At 47.1% G+C, this 23,973-nt stretch overlaps 1 protein-coding gene across 1 annotated transcript in view; it reads right to left on the bottom strand.

Annotated features, from left to right (window-relative positions):
- Window positions 1–231: 231 nt before the first annotated feature.
- The window catches only part of LOC120035886 (proline-rich extensin-like protein EPR1), a gene marked incomplete at its 5' end in the record, with an annotated part of 39,387 nt that continues 15,645 nt past the window's right edge, over window positions 232–23,973 (bottom strand). Inside the window, 23 exons of the mRNA XM_038982350.1 lie at window positions 232–1,921; window positions 6,045–6,065; window positions 6,183–6,211; window positions 6,353–6,379; window positions 6,437–6,463; window positions 6,591–6,617; window positions 6,731–6,757; window positions 6,857–6,883; window positions 7,039–7,065; window positions 7,221–7,247; window positions 7,361–7,387; window positions 7,501–7,527; window positions 7,627–7,653; window positions 7,739–7,765; window positions 7,865–7,891; window positions 7,977–8,003; window positions 8,089–8,115; window positions 8,229–8,255; window positions 8,355–8,381; window positions 8,495–8,521; window positions 8,607–8,633; window positions 8,733–8,759; window positions 8,957–8,983. Coding sequence (XP_038838278.1) covers window positions 232–1,921; window positions 6,045–6,065; window positions 6,183–6,211; window positions 6,353–6,379; window positions 6,437–6,463; window positions 6,591–6,617; window positions 6,731–6,757; window positions 6,857–6,883; window positions 7,039–7,065; window positions 7,221–7,247; window positions 7,361–7,387; window positions 7,501–7,527; window positions 7,627–7,653; window positions 7,739–7,765; window positions 7,865–7,891; window positions 7,977–8,003; window positions 8,089–8,115; window positions 8,229–8,255; window positions 8,355–8,381; window positions 8,495–8,521; window positions 8,607–8,633; window positions 8,733–8,759; window positions 8,957–8,983 — 2,280 coding nt within the window. The remainder of the gene's footprint in view (window positions 1,922–6,044; window positions 6,066–6,182; window positions 6,212–6,352; window positions 6,380–6,436; window positions 6,464–6,590; window positions 6,618–6,730; window positions 6,758–6,856; window positions 6,884–7,038; window positions 7,066–7,220; window positions 7,248–7,360; window positions 7,388–7,500; window positions 7,528–7,626; window positions 7,654–7,738; window positions 7,766–7,864; window positions 7,892–7,976; window positions 8,004–8,088; window positions 8,116–8,228; window positions 8,256–8,354; window positions 8,382–8,494; window positions 8,522–8,606; window positions 8,634–8,732; window positions 8,760–8,956; window positions 8,984–23,973) is intronic.

Below are 23,973 nucleotides of genomic sequence, written 5' to 3'. Positions count from 1 at the left end.
TTCCATCACGCACTCCTGCATCACGCACTCCTGCCTTCCATCACGCACTCCTGCCTTCCATCACGCACTCCTGCCATCCATCACGCATTCCTGCCTTCCATCACGCACTCCTGCCTTCCATCACGCACTCTTGCCATCCATCACGCACTCCTGCCTTCCATCACGCACTCCTGCCTTCCATCACGCACTCCGGCCATCCATCACGCACTCCTCCTGAGGAATTGAAAAATGTTATGGCTGAGGGGGATGGCTGAGGGGTATGGTTGAGGGGGATGGTTGAGGGGGATGGTTGAGGGGGATGGCTGAGGGGCTTGGTTGAGGGGGATGTTGAGGAGGATGGTTGAGGGGGATGGCTGAGGGGGATGGCTGAGGGGGATGGTTGAGGGGCTTGGTTGAGGAGGATGGTTGAGGGGGATGGTTGAGGAGGATGGCTGAGGGGGATGGTTGAGGAGGATGTTGAGGGGGATGGCTGAGGAGGATGGTTGAGGGGGATGGTTGAGGGGGATGGTTGAGGGGGATGGTTGAGGAGGATGGTTGAGGAGGATGGCTGAGGAGGATGGTTGAGGGGGATGGTTGAGGAGGATGGTTGAGGAGGATGGCTGAGGAGGATGGTTGAGGGGGATTGTTGAGGGGGATGGTTGAGGGGGATGTTGAGGGGGATGGCTGAGGGGGATGGTTGAGGGGGATGGCTGAGGGGGTAGTTGAGGAGGATAGTTGAGGAGGATTGTTGAGGGGGATGGTTGAGGAGGATGGCTGAGGGGGTAGTTGAGGGGGATGGCTGAGGGGGATGGCTGAGGGGGATGGCTGAGGGGGATGTTGATGAGGATGGTTGAGGGGGATGGTTGAGGAGGATTGTTGAGGGGGATGGTTGAGGGGGATGGCTGAGGGGGTAGTTGAGGAGGATAGTTGAGGAGGATTGTTGAGGGGGATGGTTGAGGAGGATGGTTGAGGAGGATGTTGAGGGGGATGGCTGAGGGGGTAGTTGAGGGGGATGGCTGAGGGGGATGGTTGAGGAGGATGGTTGAGGAGGATGGTTAAGGGAGATGGCTGAGGAGGATGGCTGAGGAGGATGGTTGAGGGGGATGGTTGAGGGGGATGGTTGAGGGGGATGGTTGAGGAGGATGGTTGAGGGGGATGGTTGAGGGGGATGTTAAGGGGGATAGTTGAGGGGGATGGTTGAGGGGGATGGTTGAGGAGGATGGTTAAGGAGGCTGGTTGAGGAGGCTGGTTGAGGAGGATGGTTGAGGGGGATGGTTGAGGGGGATGGTTGAGGAGGATGGTTGAGGAGGATAGTTGAGGGGGTTGGTTGAGGAGGATGGTTGAGGGGGATGGCTGAGGGGGGAGTTGAGGGGGATGGCTGAGGGGGATGGTTGAGGAGGATTGTTGAGGGGGATGGTTGAGGAGGATGGTTGAGGGGGATGGTTGAGGGGGATGGTTGAGGGGGATGGCTGAGGGGGTAGTTGAGGGGGATGGCTGAGGGGGATGGTTGAGGGGGATGGCTGAGGGGGATGGTTGAGGAGGATGGTTGAGGGGGATGGTTGAGGGGGATGGTTGAGGAGGATGGTTGTGGGGGATCGTTGAGGGGGATGGTTGAGGGGGATGGTTGAGGGGGATGGCTGAGGGGGTAGTTGAGGAGGATAGTTGAGGAGGATTGTTGAGGGGGATGGTTGAGGGGGATGGTTGAGGAGGATGGTTGAGGGGGATGGTTGAGGAGGATGGTTGAGGGGGATGGTTGAGGGGGATGGTTGAGGAGGATGGTTGAGGGGGATGGTTGAGGGGGATAGTTGAGGGGGATGGCTGAGGGGGTAGTTGAGGAGGATAGTTGAGGAGGATTGTTGAGGGGGATGGTTGAGGGGGATGGTTGAGGGGGATGGCTGAGGAGGATGGTTGAGGGGGATGGTTGAGGGGGATGGCTGAGGGGCTTGGTTGAGGGGGATGGTTGAGGGGGATGGTTGAGGGGGATGGTTAAGGGGGATGGTTGAGGGGGATGGTTGAGGGGGATGGCTGAGGGGCTTGGTTGAGGGGGATGGTTGAGGGGGATGGTTAAGGGGGATGGTTAAGGGGGATGGTTAAGGGGGATGGTTGAGGGGGATGGTTGAGGGGGATGGTTGAGGAGGATGGTTGAGGAGGATGGTTGAGGGGGATGGTTGAGGGGGATGGTTGAGGAGGATGGTTGAGGGGGATGGTTGAGGAGGATGGTTAAGGGGGATGGTTGAGGGGGATGGTTGAGGGGGATGGCTGAGGGGGATGGTTGAGGGGGATGGTTGAGGGGGATGAGGCAAAAGGAAAAGCAAATAAGTCTGTCTGCACAAATAACTGGAAAACTTATTGCAAATTGACTAAACTGAATAAAAAGAAGAAACTACACTATAAAACAAAGATAAATGATGTACAAAATGATAGTAAAATGCTTTGGAGCTTCAATTACATTTTGGGCAAAAAGGCAAACTCAGCTCCATCATTCATTGAATCAGATGGCTCATTCATCATAAAACCCACTGATATTGCCAACTACTTTAATCATTTTTTCATAAGTAAGATTAGCAAACTTAGACATGACATGCCAGCAACAAACGCTGACCCTACACATCCAAGTATAACTGACCAAATTATGAGAGACAAGAATTGTAATTTTGAATTCTGTAAAGTGAGTGTGGAAGAGGTGAGAAAATGTATTGTTGTCTATCAACAATGACAAGCCACCGGTGTCTGACAATCTGGATGGAAAATTACTGAGGATAATAGTGGACGATATTGCCACTCCTATTTGCCACATCTTCAATCTAAGCCTACTAGAAAGTGTGTTAAAGTCATTCTGCTACCTAAGAATAGTAAAACCCCCTTTACTGGCTCAAATAGCCGACCAATCAGCCTGTTAGTAACCCTTAGTAAACTTTTTGAAAAAATGGTGTTTGACCAGATACAATGGTATTTTACAGTAAACAAATTGACAACGGACATTATCAATCATAGCCTGGAGCTGGAAAAACGTATGTGTTATGGCTTTACACCCCCTGCTATAATGTGGATAAAGAGTTACCTGTCTAACAGAACACAGAGGGTGTTCTTTAATGGAATCCTCTCCAACATAATCCAGGTAGAATCAGGAATTCCCCAGGGCAGCTGTCTAGGCCCCTTACTTTTTTCAATCTTTAATAATGACCTGCTACTGGTTTTCAGTAAAGCCAGCGTGTCTATGTATGCGGATGACTCAACGCTATACACCACAGCTACTACAGCGACTGAAATGACTGCAACACTTTACAAAGAGCTGCAGTTAGTTTGAGAGTGTGTGGCAAGGAGTAAGTAAGTCCTAAATATTTCAAAAACTAAAAGCATTCTATTTGGGACAAATCATTCACTAAACCCTAAACCTCAACTAAATCTTGTAATAAATAATGTGGAAATTGAGCAAGTTGAGGTGACTAAACTATTTGGAGTAACCCTGGATTTTAAACTGTCATGGTCAAAACATGTTGACACGACAGTAGCTAAGATGGGGAGAAGTCTGCCCATAATAAAGCGCTGCTCTACCTTCTTAACAGCACTATCAGCAAGGCAGGTCCTACAGGCCCTAGTCTCTACCTTCTTAACAACACTATCAACAAGGCAGGTCCTACAGGCCCTAGTCTCTACCTTCTTAACAACACTATCAACAAGGCAGGTCCTACAGGCCCTAGTTTCTACCTTCTTAACAACACTATCAGCAAGACAGGTCCTACAGGCCCTAGTTTCTACCTTCTTAACAACACTATCAACAAGGCAGGTCCTACAGGCCCTAGTTTCTACCTTCTTAACAACACTATCAACAAGGCAGGTCCTACAGGCCCTAGTTTCTACCTTCTTAACAACACTATCAACAAGGCAGGTCCTACAGGCCCTAGTTTCTACCTTCTTAACAACACTATCAACAAGGCAGGTCCTACAGGCCCTAGTTTCTACCTTCTTAACAACACTATCAACAAGGCAGGTCCTACAGGCCCTAGTTTCTACCTTCTTAACAACACTATCAACAAGGCAGGTCCTACAGGCCCTAGTTTTTACCTTCTTAACAACACTATCAACAAGGCAGGTCCTACAGGCCCTAGTTTCTACCTTCTTAACAACACTATCAACAAGGCAGGTCCTACAGGCCCTAGTTTCTACCTTCTTAACAACACTATCAACAAGGCAGGTCCTACAGGCCCTAGTTTCTACCTTCTTAACAACACTATCAACAAGGCAGGTCCTACAGGCCCTAGTTTCTACCTTCTTAACAACACTATCAACAAGGCAGGTCCTACAGGCCCTAGTTTCTACCTTCTTAACAACACTATCAACAAGGCAGGTCCTACAGGCCCTAGTTTCTACCTTCTTAACAACACTATCAACAAGGCAGGTCCTACAGGCCCTAGTTTCTACCTTCTTAACAACACTATCAACAAGGCAGGTCCTACAGGCCCTAGTTTCTACCTTCTTAACAACACTATCAACAAGGCAGGTCCTACAGGCCCTAGTTTCTACCTTCTTAACAGCACTATCAACAAGGCAGGTCCTGGAGGCCCTAGTTTTGTCACACCTTGACTTCTGTTCAGTCGTGTGGTCAGGTGCCACAAAGAGGGACTTAGGAAAATTGCAATTGTCTCAGAACAGGGCAGCACGGCTGGCCCTTGGATGTACACAGAGAGCTAATATTAATAATATGCATGTCAATCTCTCGTGGCTCAAAGTGGAGGAGAGATTGACATCACTACTTGTATTTGTGAGAAGTATTGACATGTTGAATTCACCAAGCTTTCTGTCTAAACTACTGGCACACAGCTCAGACACCCATACATACCCCACAAGACATGCCACCAGAGGTCTCTTCACAGTCCCCAAGTCCAGAACAGACTATGGGAGGTGCACAGTACTACATAGAGCCATGACTACATGGAACTCTATTCCACATCAGGTAACTGATGCAGCAGTAGAATCAGATTTCAAAAACAGATAAAAATACACCTTATGGAACAGCAGGGACTGTGAAGCAACACAAACAAACCCACAGACACATGCATACATACACACATGATATCCCAGGTCTGCATCTTCAGGCCACCGGGAGCTGTAGGGGAGGGCATTACCCAGTCCCTCCAAACTGAGGCTTCCACTGAAATGACAGGGTCCTGGTCAAAAGTAGTGCACTCTATAGGGAATAGGGTGCCATAGGGCTCTGGTCTAAAGTAGTACACTATATAGGGAATAGGGTCCCATTTCAGCCACATAACCTCCGTCTAAGGTCCAGGATGTCTGACAGGCTGTAAATGATAGCTACACTTACTATGCTGAGCGATCGATGCTGTGCCGTTGTACAAGGGCCACGTTGCAATCTATCCCGCTGTCTGTAATTGAGTGACTAAATTATCCCACATATCAACAACAGGTTTAAATGTTTGTTTTTAGCCACTTTAATTGCATTGCTGGCTGGTAATAAGTTGTTCCCGAGGTGAAATCTTTAAATACTATTTACGTCTTAGGTAAGTAAAAGGGAGACTGTTGCTGGGTTGGTTAAAAGAGTTCTGTTGATGTAAAACCCATGAAAATTGTAATTAACTTGTAAGGCCTTGTAATTGCCTTATAATTAGCTCTTAAGGTCTACATCTCCTCTGTGTAATTCAGTAGTGATTTAAATTGTCCAACTCATTTATACAGTATAAGCCTAGTTTGTGCCAAATCAAATGCAGCATCGGAGGGGTAAAAAATTCATGTTACTTTCATTTGACGAGGCGTTGGTTTATGTATGCAGGTGTTCAGTCCTATTCTGTCTCATCAAATCTATTATTTAGGAGGAAAAATCACATTAATTTCCCTCTGACATAGAGATGTATGGGGTTGGCAGAAACAATTATTGTATGAATGACCCCTGCAGTTAGTACTCTGATCACTGAGGCAGCCTCCCTAATAGCACCGTATTACCTGTCGGGCACTACTGTTGACCAGGGACTATATAGGGATTAGGGTCATATTTGGGACAAAACCCAGCCTCTAAACAGTCCCACCACCAAGCAGACCTCCTATCACACCTTCCTCCCAGCTCTGCACAGCTAACAACAGGGACATCACACTAGGGACATCACACTGGAGACATCATACTGGCGACATCACACTGGAGACATCACACTAGGGACATCACACTGGAGACATCACACTGGAGACATCACACTAGGGACATCACACTGGAGACATCACACTGGAGACATCACACTAGAGACATCACACTAGAGACATCACACTGGAGACATCACAGTGGAGACATCATACTGGAGACATCATACTGGAGACATCACACTAGGGACATCACACTGGAGACATCACACTGGAGACATCATACTAGGGACATCACACTGGAGACATCACACTGGAGACATCACAACAGGGACATCACACTAGGGACATCACACTGGAGACATCATACTGGAGACATCACACTGGAGACATCACACTGGAGACATCACACTGGAGACATCACACTAGAGACATCACACTGGAGACATCACAGTGGAGACATCATACTGGAGACATCATACTGGAGACATCACACTGGAGACATCACAGTGGAGACATCATACTGGAGACATCACACTGGAGACATCACACTGGAGACATCACAACAGGGACATCACACTAGGGACATCACACTGGAGACATCATACTGGAAACATCACACTGGAGACATCAAACTGGAGACATCACACTAGGGACATCACACTAGGGACATCACAGTGGAGACATCACACTGGAGACATCACAGTGGAGACATCATACTGGAGACATCACACTGGAGACATCACAGTGGAGACATCACACTAGGGACATCACACTGGAGACATCACACTGGAGACATCACACTGGAGACATCACACTGGAGACATCACAGTGGAGACATCACACTAGGGACATCACACTGGAGACATCACACTGGAGACATCACAGTGGAGACATCACACTAGGGACATCACAGTGGAGACATCACACTGGAGACATCACACTGGAGACATCACAACAGGGACATCACACTAGGGACATCACACTGGAGACATCACACTGGAGACATCACACTAGGGACATCACACTGGAGACATCACACTGGAGACATCACAGTGGAGACATCACAACAGGGACATCACACTAGGGACATCACACTGGAGACATCATACTGGAGACATCACACTGGAGACATCATACCAGGGACATCACACTGGAGACACCACACTGGAGACATCACACTGGAGACATCACAACAGGGACATCACACTAGGGACATCACACTGGAGACATCACACTGGAGACATCACAGTGGAGACATCACAGTGGAGACATCACACTGGAGACATCACACTGGAGACATCACACTGGAGACATCACACTGGAGACATCACAACAGGGACATCACACTAGGGACATCACAGTGGAGACATCATACCAGGGACATCACAGTGGAGACATCACACTAGGGACATCACAGTGGAGACATCATACCAGGGACATCACACTGGAGACATCACACTAGGGACATCACACTGGAGACATCATACTAGGGACATCACAGTGGAGACATCACAGTGGAGACATCACACTGGAGACATCACACTGGAGACATCACACTAGGGACATCACACTGGAGACATCATACTAGGGACATCACACTGGAGACATCACACTCGAGACATCATACTAGGGACATCACAGTGGAGACATCACAGTGGAGACATCACACTGGAGACATCACACTAGGGACATCACACTAGGGACATCACAGTGGAGACATCACAGTGGAGACATCACACTGGAGACATCACACTAGGGACATCACACTAGGGACATCACACTAGGGACATCACACTGGAGACATCACACTGGAGACATCATACTGGAGACATCACACTGGAGACATCACACTGGAGACATCACACTAGGGACATCACAGTGGAGACATCACACTGGAGACATCACACTGGAGACATCACACTAGGGACATCACACTGGAGACATCACACTGGAGACATCACACTGGAGACATCACACTGGAGACATCACACTAGGGACATCACAGTGGAGACATCACACTGGAGACATCACACTGGAGACATCACACTAGGGACATCACAGTGGAGACATCACACTGGAGACATCACACTAGGAACATCACACTAGGGACCTAACAGTGGAGACATCACACTGGAGACATCACACTGGAGACATCACACTGGAGACATCACACTAGGAACATCACACTAGGGACATAACAGTGGAGACATCACACTGGAGACATCACACTGGGGACATCACACTGGAGACATCACACTGGAGACATCACACTGGAGACATCATACTAGGGACATCACAGTGGAGACATCACACTAGGGACATCACAGTGGAGACATCACACTAGGGACATCACAGTGGAGACATCATACTAGGGACATCACAGTGGAGACATCACACTAGGGACATCACAGTGGAGACATCATACTAGGGACATCACACTGGAGACATCACACTGGAAACATCACACTAGGGACATCACACTGGAAACATCACACTAGGGACATCACACTAGGGACATCACACTGGAGACATCACACTGGAGACATCACACTAGGGACATCACACTAGGGACATCACAGTGGAGACATCACACTAGAGACATCACACTAGGGACATCACACTGGAGACATCACAGTGGAGACATCACACTAGGGACATCACACTGGAGACATCACACTGGAGACATCACACTGGAGACATCACACTAGGGACATCACACTGGAGACATCACACTGGAGACATCACACTGTAGACATCACACTGGAAACATCACACTAGGGACATCACACTGGAGACATCACACTGGAGACATCACACTGTAGACATCACACTGGAAACATCACACTAGGGACATCACACTAGGGACATCACACTGGAGACATCACACTGGAGACATCACACTGGAGACATCACACTAGGGACATCACAGTGGAGACATCATACTAGAGACATCACACTGGAGACATCACATTGGAGACATCACACTAGGGACATCACAGTGGAGACATCATACTAGAGACATCACAGCCATGACTGACTGGAAGGCCTGAGAACATGAGTTATCTCTCAGTGAACAATCCTGTCATGACAACTGGTAGTAAAATGTATTTTGGAGCCGTGATAGGCATATCATTAATTGTTTCAGAACAACTAAAAACAGCATATCACTTCTCATGACAGAAATATGTGTAGTTGCAGACAGTCTGGTCTGGTTCAGATGTGTTGATGTCTATTAGATTTTGATGTTCACAATGATGAGATGAAGTTTTTAAACGACATGTTTGTTTGTTGGACGTAAATCATCCTACACAAAGAAATAAAATGGAAAACGATCAGAGAAATAGATTTAATTGTTATATTACAGTACAAAGGCTTTAGTCATCTGGATAACAATTGCTGAGAGCAATATTTAATTTAACCTTTATTTAACGAGGCAAGTCAGTTAAAGAACAAATTATTATTTACAATGACGGTCTACACCGGGCCAAACCCCGGACGACGCTGGGCCAATTGTGCGCCGCCCTATGGGACTCCCAATCACGGCTGGATGTGATGCAGCCTGGATTATAATGGTGTCTTGTTTGGGGCACTAACTCCGCCATGGTTCATGCTAGGTGCTGATAGCTAGTTAGCTAGCTAAGTTAGCATTGCTGCTGGGTGCTGATAGCTAGTTAGCTAGCTAAGTTAGCATTGCTGCAGCACTAACTCCGCCATGGTTCATGGGACAAAGCTTATGGGGAAATGAATGGGGATTTTGTAGGGTTTTTGAATAAATGACAAAAATAAGGTTTTGTAACGGTTCTCCTCTTCCATGGATTGAACCAAAACGCAGCTTCTGAAGTTGACATATTTATTTACAGAAAAGACGAAAACACGAACTTCACTATAACCTAACAAAACAACAAAACGGAGTAGACAAACCTGGACATGCGAACTTACATACAACGCAGAACTCACGAACAGGAAAATGACTACACAAAAGACCGAACGTACAAACAAACCGAGAACAGTCCCGTGTGGCGTAACATACAAACACTGACACAGGAGACAACCACCCACAAACAAACAGTGTGAAAACACCTACCTTAATATGACTCTCAATCAGAGGAAATGAAAAACACCTGCCTCTAATTGAGAGCCATATTAGGTCACCCTTTAAACCAACATAGAAACAGAAAACATAGACTGCCCACCCAAACTCACGTCCTGACCAACTAACACATACAAAACTAACAGAAAACAGGTCAGGAACGTGACATAACCCCCCCCTTAAGGTGCGAACTCCGGGCGCACCAGCACAAAGTCTAGGGGAGGGTCAGGGTGGGCATCTGACCACGGTGGTGGCTCAGGCTCTGGGCGAGGTCCCCACCCCACCATAGTCAATCCCAGCTTACGTCTCTCCCTCAGAATGACCACCCTCTTACTCCACCCACCTAATATACCGGGTAACATCAAAATAAGGGACAGCTCCGGGACAAGGTAGCTCAGGACAGATAGGTAGTTCAGGATAGAGAGGTAGCTCAGGATAGAGAGGTAGCTCAGGATAGAGAGGTAGCTCAGGATAGAGAGGTAGCTCAGGATAGAGAGGTAGCTCAGGATAGAGGGGCAACTCCGGACTGAAGGGCAGCTCCGGACAGAGAGACAGCTCTGGACTGAGGGGCAGTTCTGGATACATGGCAGCTCCGGACTGAGGGACAGCTCATGGTTGGCTGACGGCTCTGGACGCTCATGGCTGGCTGACGGCTCTGGACGCTCATGGCTGGCTGACGGCTCTGGACGCTCATGGCTGGCTGACGGCTCTGGACGCTCATGGCTGGCTGACGGCTCTGGACGCTCATGGCTCGCTGACGGCTCTGGCAGATCCTGTCTGGTTGGCGGCTCTGGCAGATCCTGTCTGGTTGGCGGCTCTGGCAGATCCTGTCTGGTTGGCGGCTCTGGCAGATCCTGTCTGGTTGGCGGCTCTGGCAGATCCTGACTGACGAATGGCTCTAGCGGCTCCTGACTGACTAACGGCTCTGACGGCTCGGGACAGACGGGCGGCTCAGACGGCGCTGGGGAGACGGATGGCTCAGACGGCGCTGGGGAGACGGATGGCTCAGATGGCGCTGGGGAGATGGATGGCTCAGACGGCGCTGGGGAGACGGATGGCTCAGATGGCGCTGAGGAGACGGATGGCTCAGATGGCGCTGCGGAGACGGATGGCTCAGACTGATCCTGTCTGGCGGAAGGCTTTGGCTGCTCCTGTCTGGCGGAAGGCTCTAGCGGCTCCTGTCTGGCGGAAGGCTCTAGCGGCTCCTGTCTGGCGGAAGGCTCTGTAGGCTCATGGCAGACGGGCGGCTTTGCAGGCTCATGGCAGACGGGCGGCTTTGAAGGCTCAATACAGACGGGCAGTTCATGCGGCGCTTGGCAGACGGACAGTTCAGGCGCCGTTGGGCAGACGGCAGACTCTGGCCGGCTGAAACGCACTGTAGGCCTGGTGCGTGGTGCCGAAACTGGAGGCACCGGACTGGAGACACGCACTTCAAGCCTAGTGCGGGGAGCAGGGACAGGGCACACTGACCTCTCGAAGCGCACTATAGGCCTGGTGCGTGGTGCCGGCACTGGTGGCACCGGGCTGAGTGCACGCACATCAGGACGAGTACGGGGAGAAGGAACAGTGCGTACAGGGCTCTGGAGACGCACAGGAGGCTTAGTGCGTGGTGCCGGAACTGGAGGCACTGGGCTGGAGACACGCACCATAGGGAGAGTGCGTGGAGGAGGAACAGGGCTCTGGAGACGCACTGGAAGCCTGGTGCGTAGTGTAGGCACTGGTGGTACTGGGCTGGGGCGGGGAGGTAGCGCCGGAAATACCGGACTGTGCAAGCGTACTGGCTCCCTTGAGCATTGAGCCTGCCCAACCTTACCTGGTTGAATGCTCCCCGTCGCCCGACCAGTGCGGGGAGGTGGAATAACCCGCACCGGGCTATGTAGGCGAACCGGGGACACCATGCATAAGGCTGGTGCCATGTATGCCGGCCCGAGGAGACGCACTGGAGACCAGACGCGTTGAGCCGGCCTCATGGCACCTGGCTCAATGCCCAATCTAGCCCTACCAGTGCGGGGAGGTGGAATAACCCGCACCGGGCTATGCACACGTACAGGAGACACCGTGCGCTCTACTGCGTAACACGGCGTCTGCCCGTACTCCCGCTCTCCACGGTTAGCCTGGGAAGTGGGCGCAGGTCTCCTACCTGCCCTTGGCCCACTACCTCTTAGCCCCCCCCCAAGAAATTTTTGGGGTTTCTTCACGGGCTTCCGTGCTAGCCGTGTACCTTCATAAATCCGGTTTTGAGCTTCATTCTCCGGTTTCCAGCCACGTCTCTTTGCTGCCTCCTCATACCACCGCTCCTGGGCTCGCGCTGCTTCCATCTCCTCACGAGCGCGGCGATATTCCCCAATGTGCGCCCAGTGTCCTTCTCCCTCTAATACTTCCTCCCAAGTCCATGAGTCCTGATCTCTTGGCCGCTGCTCGAACTCACGCTGCTTGGTTCTGGATCGGTGGGTGGTTCTGTAACGGTTCTCCTCTTCCTCTTCATCCGAAGAGGAGGAGCATGGATTGAACCAAAACGCAGCTTCTGAAGTTGACATATTTATTTACAGAAAAGACGAAAACACGAACTTCACTATAACCTAACAAAACAACAAAACGGAGTAGACAAACCTGGACATGCGAACTTACATACAACGCAGAACTCACGAACAGGAAAATGACTACACAAAAGACCGAACGTACAAACAAACCGAGAACAGTCCCGTGTGGCGTAACATACAAACACTGACACAGGAGACAACCACCCACAAACAAACAGTGTGAAAACACCTACCTTAATATGACTCTCAATTAGAGGAAATGAAAAACACCTGCCTCTAATTGAGAGCCATATTAGGTCACCCTTTAAACCAACATAGAAACAGAAAACATAGACTGCCCACCCAAACTCACGTCCTGACCAACTAACACATACAAAACTAACAGAAAACAGGTCAGGAACGTGACAGGTTTGTAGTAAACACAGGCTTAGGAGACCTGAAGGAAGTTAGAATGTGGTTTTGAGATAAACGAAGAAAATATGGTCTGAGGTTAAAGGGATACTACAGGATTTTGGCAATGAAGCCCTTTTATCTACCTCCCCATAGTCAGATGAACTCACGGATACCATTTGTATGTCTCTGCGTGCAGTTTGAAGGAATTTGCGAATTAGGAAATTGCTAATTGCATGCTAGCAGTTACCATAGACTAACGCTACTGTAGTTAGCAATTTCGCTAACGCTAGTTAGCAACTTCATTCAAACTGCATGCAGAGACATACAATTGGTATCCATGAGTTCAGCTGAGTCTGGGGGAAATATATGAAAGGCTTCATTGCCAGAAAGTATCCCTTTAATTAACCTCAGACCATATTTTTGGTGTTTTTTCCCAAAACCTCATTCTTTTGGGTTTGTAGGACTACGAGCTGGTGAGCTCTGGAGTGCACTACTTATGAACAGAGACCTATAGGTTGCCATTTTGGGATGCAACCCACATTTCTTCCCATATGCTGCTTGGTATGGAAGTGGTCTCTGTTAAGGGGGGGTGAAACCATTACAAAACCATTATGCAGGATCTCTTCACCCCCCAGGGAGAAACACTCATTACTAAACACATTGAACAGGGTGACAAGTGGCACCATATATATTTATATATATATATATATATATTTATTTTTTCCCTTCATTCTTTCTTTCCATCTTTTTAAAATATTTTTTATAAATCTCTGTTCTGTTCTGTATTTGGAGAGGCCAACTGAGGGACTACGGCATTCCCGCTGTGCCAATCAGGGTTGCCACGACAACAGACAGTGGGGTAGTTGAAGAGCTTGTCAATCATGTTATACATACTGTAGACTAGAGAGATATAATATTAATATAATTATAATTATTATATTAGTGTTATATTTAATTCTTTAATATTACACTATCGAGTCTGTCGGACAGTAGGTGGTTGAAGGTGCCTGTCAATCATGTTATACATACTGTAGACTAGAGAGATATAATATTAATATAATTATAATTATTATATTAGTGTTATATTTAATTTTTTAATATCATGTTATACAAACTAAGACACATTAGGCTGCTCGTTCTGATCTTATTTTATACACCAGTTGGTATTTTGATCAGCTCTTTTCTCCAATTGGCCATGTTTAAACACAGTGTTCTATTTAATTCAGAGACAGCTGCCTCTGATTGAGAACCATATTAGGCTGAACACAGAAACAGACAAACTAGACACACAACATAGAATGCCCACCCCAACTCACGCCCTGACCATACTAAACAAATACAAAAACAAGGGGAAACAGGTCAGGAACGTGACAAATTGGCCATGTTTAAACACAGTGTTCTATTTAATTCTCTGATGTTACTACAGTCAACAGTCGGTGGTTTAAGTGCCGGTCAATCATGCTATACAAACTGTAGACAAGAGAGAGAGAGATAATATTCATAGAATTATTATATTAGTGCTCTATTTAATTGCCAATCAGATTCGGTAAAGGATGAAACCAGAAGACATTGAATTAACCAATCAATAGGCATGTTAATGCTTGATTGTAATAATTATAATAATGTAAAATTGAAATGCTTCCCTATGCATATCATTTATATGCTTCTTTTTTGAATAAATCATTCAGGATTTCAGAAATGTGTAGTTTTAGATTCATTAGTCACATATCATTATAAATGTTTTATTTGCTAATGAATTAATCTCCCGAGACATTTCAGCTCAGTAGTTAACCTTAAAGGGGAATGGAAACACTTCAGTTAGCTGGTGTTCTAAATCCTCGTGTTTCCATTCCCCTTTAAGGATGTTTTTTCTGTTCATGCACAACGTGATTATTGTTTCGTTTGGCTCTCCAGGTCTCTCGCTCATTTTTTGTCCCCGCACCTCCAGATTTAGGAATTAAGCACTGGATACAGGTAGGGGGAGAACCGGGATGAAAGTAACACTTTTATTTTTTTTTATTTTTTTTTATTACTCAGAAAATCGATAGAGCTAGACACACCACATTTCATGACTAACAACTATGTCCTCTATCATCAGCAACTGTAATTTAATTTCTAAAAAAAAATTAGTAAATTAGTTTAAATTAAATAGGTCGAGAACAGAACTACCCCAACGTTACTTTTGTACCTGCTTTGCGGGGCGGAAGTAACACAGCCTTGGGAAGGAATTAACAGCTGGCGAGAAGTGCACAAAAAATCTCTTTCTCTCCATGTTTCTGGTTTGTAATGCTCGTTACTTTACAACAAATATACTATCAGCCATAATGTCATGTTTGTGTCGATATGAAGAATTAATGCTATAGATTAGAAATGTATTCAAATGAGCCATGCTTCAGGCAACGCCACGATATTTTACCGTACAATATATATGAACCATCATTATCACTTTAATTATAATGTAGTCGATGTTTTTCACCATTTTGAATTAGTATTCATGCTTGGCTGTACCAATCAGGGTCTAGTTTCCCAAAAGCATCTTAAAGGTGCTAAAACATAGTGTAACGGTCGTCTGTGGTGGAAGAAGGATCGGACCAAGGTGCGGCGTGGTAAGTGTTCATGTCTTTTTAATAAACAAAAAATGAACACTGGAACATAACAATAAACGAAGTGAACAACCGAAACAGTACCGTGTGGCGACAAACACTGACACGGAAGACAAACACCCACAAACCAAAAGACAAAACAGGCTACCTAAATATGGTTCCCAATCAGAGACAACGACAAACACCTGCCTCTGATTGAGAACCATATCAGGCCAAACGAAAAACCCAACATAGAAACACAAAACATAGATAACCCACCCAACTCACGCTAAAAACAAAGAAAATACAAAAGAACTATGGTCAGAACGTGACACATAGGATACAAATTTAAAAAAACTAATAATAATGCATTGTAATCTCAGAAAATGTCCTACTATCTGCAGTAATAGTGGAAAGGTATTTCACAGGGACCCGCCAGTGTTGTGATTGGCTGTGATTTCTCCCGGCGGAGCGGCAAAACTGTTCTGACTTTTACAGCTGTGTTATCTAGTGGAAATCACTCTTGTCATTTCCTGGTTACTAAAGGTCTATGTACTCTGTTCGCTCAATTTAATTTTATGTGAGAAAAACAAGCAATGAATAATGTAAGGAATCGTTGTACCATCTAAATCGCTGTTAAATATCTTTTCAATAAGAAAAAAAATATCATTTTTACAGCTTTTGGAAGCTGGTGGACCAAAACCGAAAGAAAACTGCTCAAGCGAGAGTCTCCTCCATGTTGTGGGGAATTACGGGGGAGAGGGCGGTTTGTTTTGGATGATTCGTGCTCAAGCCTTTTACTTTCGGGTTTTGTTCCACCAGCTTCAAACATGATGTTTTTTTGTTTGTTATTGGAAATACATTTAACAGAGGTAGAAATCAATAGGCGAATATCACAGCCCATCACAACACGGGCGGGTAAATATTTCTGTGGAAAAAACTATCCACTATTACAGCAGATTTTCTGAAATTACAATGTAAACATTCTACAAAAATCCTATTTGTAGCACGTTTAAGGCTAAATTCATTGGCATCTGTATCCTATGGTTCTAAGATGAACTTTGCCCTAAGACGCTTTTGGGAAACTGGGCCCTGATACGCTCCAGCTTTCCTTCTCATGCACGCTTCTCGTGTCTTGACAGAATAAACATATTTTTTTTCTCTCTTCACAAATGGCAAACTCATCAAGCTTATCACATTTTCATGGCTTGACATGAAAGGTAATTGACCCCCCCAGAATCATAAATGTATATACACTGCTCAAAAAAATAAAGGGAACACTTAAACAACACAATGTAACTCCAAGTCAATCACACTTCTGTGAAATCAAACTGTCCACTTAGGAAGCAACACTGATTGACAATAAATTTCACATGCTGTTGTGCAAATGTGAATATTGTATTTGGAACCACTAACCTGTCGATTAAAAAGCTTATGTGAGAAGCTGATCCATCAAGCCAATTGATTAAAGGGATCATTCTAATGATGTCATATACTTTTCTAACATTCAGTCACTTGTTGATAATTAGCTAACATTATAAAAGCAGTATGAACTAGAGGAGACAACGGCCTGTGCTTCAACATCTGATTTTGTTCCAGGTCATCAGTTCACATTGTGTTACTTTCATCTCCTGTACCTTCTTCTAACACCCAAAACTAGCTAGCATGATACATCTGCACACAAGCCTAAGATCACCTTGCGTAATGCCAACGTATCGGCTGGAGTGGTGTAAAGCTCGCCGCCATTGGACTCTGGGACAGTGGAAACGCGTTCTCTGGAGTGATTAATCATTTTTCACCATCTGGCAGTCTGACGGACGAATCTGGACTTGGCGGATGTCAGGAGAACGCTACCTGCCCCAATGCTAAATGCCAACTGTAAAGTTTGGTGGAGGAGGAATAATGGCCTTGAGCTGTTTTTCATTGTTCGGTCTAGGCCCCTTAGTTCCGGTTAATGGGAAATCTTAATGCTACAGCATACAATGACATTCTAGAAGATTCTGTGCTTCCAACTTTGTGGCAACAGTTTGGGGAAGGCCCTTTCCTGTTTCAGTATGACAATGCCCCCCGTGCACAAAGCGAGGTCCATACAGAAATGGTTTGTCGAGATTGGTGTGGAAGAACTTGACTGGCCTGCTCAGAGCCCTGACCCCAACCCCATCAAACACCTTTAGGGTGAATTGGAACGCCGACTGCGAGCCAGGCCTAATTGCCCAACATCAGTGCTCGGCCTCACTAATGTTCTTGTGGCTGAATGGAAGCAAGTCCCCACAGCAATATTCCAACATCTAGTGGAAAGCCTTCCGGTAAGAGTGGAGGCTGTTATAGCAGCAAAGAGGAGGACCAACTTAATGCCCATGATTTTGGTATGAGATGTTCGACAAGCAGGTGTCCACATACTTTTGGTCATGTAGTGTACATTTGAAAATAAATTTCAAATATAGTCTATTTATTTATTGTCCTGTCATGGTTTCAACAGGTTTTTCCGTTGCGACATCGCCGAAGACCCATCTGCTTACCCCGGACCGCTAGCTGTCTGAATCACGTGTCTCCCGCTGGACTAGCGTAGTAGCGACTACCGAACGGCTCCCTGACTCACCTATTGCTGCTCATTGGACCCTATGATCACTCGGCTACACATGTCTCTCCCTAATGTCAATATGCCTTGTCTACTGCTGTTTTGGTTAGTTATAATTGTTTTATTTCACTGTAGAGCCCCCAGTCCTGCCCAACATGCCTTAGATAGCTCTTTTGTCCCACCCCCCGCACATGCGGAGACCTCACCTGGCTTAACTGGGGCCTCCAGAGACACAACCGCACTCATCGTCACTCACTGCCTAGGTTTACCTCCACTGTACTCACATCCTACCATACCCTTGTCTGTACATTATGCCCTGAATCTATTCTACCACACCCAGAAATCTGCTCCTTTTATTCTCTGTTCCCAACGCACTAGATGACCAGTTCTTATAGCCTTTAGCCGTACCCTTATCCTACTCCTCCTCTGTTCCTCTGGTGATGTAGAGGTTAACCCAGGCCCTGTAGCCCCCAGCAACACATCTATTCCCCAGGTGCTCTCATTTGTTGACTTCTGTAACCGTAAAAGCCTTGGTTTCATGCATGTTAACATCAGAAGCCTCCTCCATAATTTTGTTTTATTCATTGCTTTAGCACACTCCGCCAACCCTGATGTCCTAGCCTTGTCTGAATCCTGGTTTAGGAAGGCCACCAAAAATTAATCTATAACATTTTCAGACAAGATAGAACTGCCAAAGGGGACAGAGTTGTAATCTACTGCAGAGATAGCCAGCAGAGTTCTGTTATACTATCCAGGTCTGTGCCCAAACAATTCGAGCTTCTACTTTTTTTTAAATCCACCTTTCCAGAAATAAGTCTCTCACTGTTGCCGCTTGTTATAGACCACCTTCTGCCCCCAGCTGTGCCCTGGACACCATATGTGAATTGATTGCCCACCATTTATCTTCAGAGCTCGTGCTGTTAGGTGACCTAAACTGGGACATGCTTAACACCCCGGCCGTCCTACAGTCTAAGCTAGATGCCCTCAATCTCACACAAATCATCAAGGAACCTACCAGGTACAACCCTAAATCCTTAACCATGAGCACCCTCATAGATATCATCCTGAACAACTTGCCCTCTAAATACACCTCTGCTGTCTTCAACCAGGATCTCAGCGATCACTGCCTCATTGCCTATGTCCGTAATGGGTCCGCAGTCAAGCGACCACCCCTCATCACTGTCAAACGCTCCCTAAAACACTTCTGTGAGCAGGCCTTTCTAATTGACCTGGCCCGGGTATCCTGGAAGGATATTGACCTCATCCCGTCAGTAGAGGATGCCTGGTTGCTCTTTAAAAGTGCTTTCCTCACCATCTTAAATAAGCATGCCCCATTCCAAAACTTTTGAACAAAGAACAGATATAGCCCTTGGTTCACTCCAGACTTGACTGGCCTTGACCAGCACAAAAACATCCTGTGGCGTACTGCACTAGCATCGAATAGCCCCTATATGCAAGCGATATGCAACTTTTCAGGGAAGTCAGGAACCAATATACACAGTCAGTTAGGAAAGCAAAGGCTAGCTTTTTCAAACAGAGATGTGCATCCTGCAGCACAGACTCCAAAAAGTTCTGGGACACTTCTGTAAAGTCCATGGAGAATAAGAGCACCTCCTCCCAGGTGACAGGAAACACTGTCACCACCAATAAATCTACGATAATCAATCATTTCAATAAGCATTTTTCCACCTGCCTACCCCAGCCCCGGCCAACAGCTCTAACCCCCCCCATAAACTAGCCCAAGCCCCCCCCCCTGCTTCTCCTTCACCCAAATCCAGACAGCTGATGTTCTGAAAGATCTGCAAAATCTGGATCCCTACAAATCAGCTGAGCTAGACAATCTGGACCCTCTCTCTTAAATTAGCCGCCGAAATTGTTGCAACCCCTATTACTAGCCTGTTCAACCTCTCTTTTGTATCGTCTGAGATCCCCAAAGATTGGAAAGCTGCCACGGTCATCCCCCTCTTCAAAGGGGGAGACACTCTAGACCCGAACTGTTACAGACCTATATCCATCCTGCCCTGGCTTACTAAAATATTTGATAGCCAAATTAACAAACAGATCACTGACCATTTTGAATCCCATCGTACCTTCTCCACTATGCAATCTGGTTTCCGAGCTGGTCATGGGTGCACCTCAGCCACGCTCAAGGTCCTAAACGATATCATAACCGCAATCGATAAAAGACAGTACTGTGCAGCCGTCTTCATCGACCTGGCCTAGGCTTTCGACTCTGTCAATCACTGCATTCTAATCGGCAGACTCAATAGCCTTGGTTTCTCAAATGACTGCCTCGCCTGTTTCACCAACTACTTCTCAGGTAGAGTTCGATGTGTCAAATTGGAGGGCCTGTTGTCCGGACCTCTGGCAGTCTCTATGGGGGTGCCACAGGGTTCAATTCTCGGGCCGACTATTTTCTCTGTATACATCAATGATGTCGCTCTTGCTGCTGGTGATTCTCTGATCCACCTCTATGCAGACGACACCATTCTGTATACTTCTGGCCCTTCTTTGGACACTGTGTTAATTAACAAACCTCCAAACGAGCTTCAAAGCCATACAACTCTCCTTCCAACTGCTTCCAACTGCTCTTAAATGCTAGTAAAACTAAGTGCATGCTCTTCAACCGATTGCTGCCCGCACCCGCCCGCCCGACTAGCATCTCTACTCTGGACGGTTCTGACTTAGAATATGTGGACAACTACAAATATCTAGGTGTCTGGTTAGACTGTAAACTCTCCTTCCAGACTCACATTGAGCATCTCCAATCCAAAGTTAAATCTAGAATCTTCCTATTTCGCAACAAAGCCTCCTTCACTCATGCTGCCAAACATACCCTCGTAAACTGACTATCCTACCGATCCTTGACTTCGGCGATGTCATTTACAAAATAGCCTCCAACACTCTACTCAGCAAATTGGATGTAGTCTATCACAGTGCCATCCGTTTTGTTGCCAAAGCCCCATATACTACCCACCACTGCGACCTGTACACTCTCGTTGGCGGGCCCTCGCTACATATTCGTCGCCAAACCCACTGGCTCCAGGTCATCTATAAGTATTTTCTAGGTAAAGCCCCGCCTTATCTCAGCTCACTGGTCACGATAACAACACCCAGCCGTAGCACGCGCTCCAGCAGGTATATCTCACTGGTCATCCCCAAAGCCAACACCTCTTTGGCCGCCTTTCCGACCAGTTCTCTGCTGCCAATGACTGGAACGAATTGCAAAAATCACTGAAGCTGGAGACTTATATCTCCCTCTCTAACTTTAAGCATCAGCTGTCAGAGCAGCTTACTGATCACTGTGCCTGTACATAGCCCATCTGTAAATAGCACACCCAACTACCTCATCCCCATATTGTTACTTATCCTCTTGCTCTTTTGCACACCAGTATCTCTACTTGCACTTCATCATCTGCTCATCTATCACTCCAGTGTTAATCTGCTAAATTGTAATTACTTTGCTACTATGGCCTATTTATTGCCTTACCTCCTTACGACATTTGCTCACACTGTATATAGACTTATTTTTCTACTGTATTATTGACTGTATGTTTTGTTTATTCCATGTGTAACTCTGTGGTGTTGTTTTTGTCGCACTGCTTTGCTTTATCTTGGCCAGGTCACAGTTGTAAATGAGAACTTGTTCTCAACTGGCCTACCTGGTTAAATAAAGGTGAAATTAAAAATAAAAAAAATATCCGAAGGAACAATCCCCAACCCTATGCCCTAGACACTCACCTGAGCTACCCACACACTACGGAGAAGTCCTTAACTGCTAGTAACCTAGCAACCAAGATGAAAAGATAAATGTGGTCAGAGACCTACTAGAGCAGCACCTCCCCCTCAAGATTCTGAGCCTGCTTGGCAGGGTTGGTCCTACAAAGCCAAAGCCCCCTAAAGGAGAGCATAATATACAAGGAAACTCTCCAAGCTGCAAATGAGAACCTTGACTACCTTGTACCTAGCCGGTGGGGGATTCCGGTGGGGTGCTGGCAACACTAGCTGCAGTAACCCATGGGGAGGGGGGTGGGGTGCCCCCACCCAGGCAGTGGCAGTGCTGGCAACACTAGCTGCAGTAACCCATGGGGAGGGGGGTGGGGTGCCCCCACCCAGGCAGTGGCAGTGCTGGCAACACTAGCTGTAGTAACCCATGGGGAGGGGGGTGGGGTGCCCCCACCCAGGCAGTGGCAGTGCTGGCAACACTAGCTGCAGTAACCCATGGGGAGGGGGGTGGGGTGCCCCCACCCAGGCAGTGGCAGTGCTGGCAACACTAGCTGTAGTAACCCATGGGGAGGGGGGTGGGGTGCCCCCACCCAGGCAGTGGCAGTGCTGGCAACACTAGCTGCAGTAACCCATGGGGAGGGGGGTGGGGTGCCCCCACCCAGGCAGTGGCAGTGCTGGCAACGCTAGCTGCAGTAACCCATGGGGAGGGGGGTGGGGTGCCCCCACCCAGGCAGTGGCAGTGCTGGCAACACTAGCTGCAGTAACCCATGGGGAGGGGGGTGGGGTGCCCCCACCCAGGCAGTGGCAGTGCTGGCAACGCTAGCTGCAGTAACCCATGGGGAGGGGGGGTGGGGTGCCCCCACCCAGGCAGTGGCAGTGCTGGCAACACTAGCTGCAGTAACCCATGGGGAGGGGGGTGGGGTGCCCCCACCCAGGCAGTGGCAGTGCTGGCAACACTAGCTGCAGTAACCCAAGGGGAGGGAGTCACACTCGGACAATCAGAGAGGGGGTATATTATTGCGGCCCTGGTGGCACAAAATAATCCGTGGTCTGACTGCACAGAGATGCTTTGGGAATATGGAGGAAAGGGGTAGATCTGATCTCCATCAACTAGGACTTAACATTGGTTAATCAAATCTCCCCATTTTTGCTAAATGTTGCCTTTTCAAACAACTACAACTGTATATGCATTCAGATAATCAAGTCTTCTGTTGAGTTGGGCTCAGGGATGGAACAACTGTTGAACATCGGAGCTTGTGGATGTTTGTTCGGGGAAGGGTGGTGTGTGTGTGTGTGTGTGTGTGTGTGTGTGTGTGTGTGTGTGTGTGTGTGTGTGTGTGTGTGTGTGTGTGTGTGTGTGTGTGTGTGTGTGTGTGTGTGTGTGCGTGCGTATCCCACATCTGTTGCTATGGGGTAATGATGTCAGGGACAGTATCGGATGAATCACAATAATTATTTTCAAAATAATAATTGCTTGCCAAAAAATGTAATTTTTGTAATGTCCTGGTTATAGGTAATAATCCTCTGTATGAAGTGTCAATAATATCACGCATATTATTTGTTAATTGTGGAAATAAATGAAGATATGCAAGATTATTCTAATATATTTTTTGAAATAACAGTATATAATGGAGGTTGGAAAAACTTTTGGCTGTTAATCTGCTTCTGTCCTGTTGTGAGCACTGTGGGCTTTTTATAAAGGATGGCTCCCAATCTCTCAAAGGCCCTAGGATCCAGGTGGACAGGTCTGCCAGTCACTGGGACGACAACCCGACTTGGGATTGGGGGGGTTTAGCGGGTGGAATAGTGGAGAACAATTGGAGGGTTACTCAGTAGCGGTAGAAATGCCATTGTACTGTCTTAGTCAAATAATATAAGAATCTATATTTTTGTACCGTTAATTTTGAATGAAAATGGAGTCTCAGGTCCGCCAGAATTATCACCACGATTGCGAAGTTTCAACCGGATGATCAACATGGAGATGTTTGCCTCCTA

The sequence above is a fragment of the Salvelinus namaycush genome, unplaced genomic scaffold (assembly GCF_016432855.1).
Source record: "Salvelinus namaycush isolate Seneca unplaced genomic scaffold, SaNama_1.0 Scaffold1131, whole genome shotgun sequence".
Classification (NCBI taxonomy): Eukaryota; Metazoa; Chordata; class Actinopteri; order Salmoniformes; family Salmonidae; genus Salvelinus; species Salvelinus namaycush.
The sequence above is the reverse complement of the archived record's forward strand: the minus strand, read 5'-3'. Positions and strand labels throughout refer to the sequence as shown.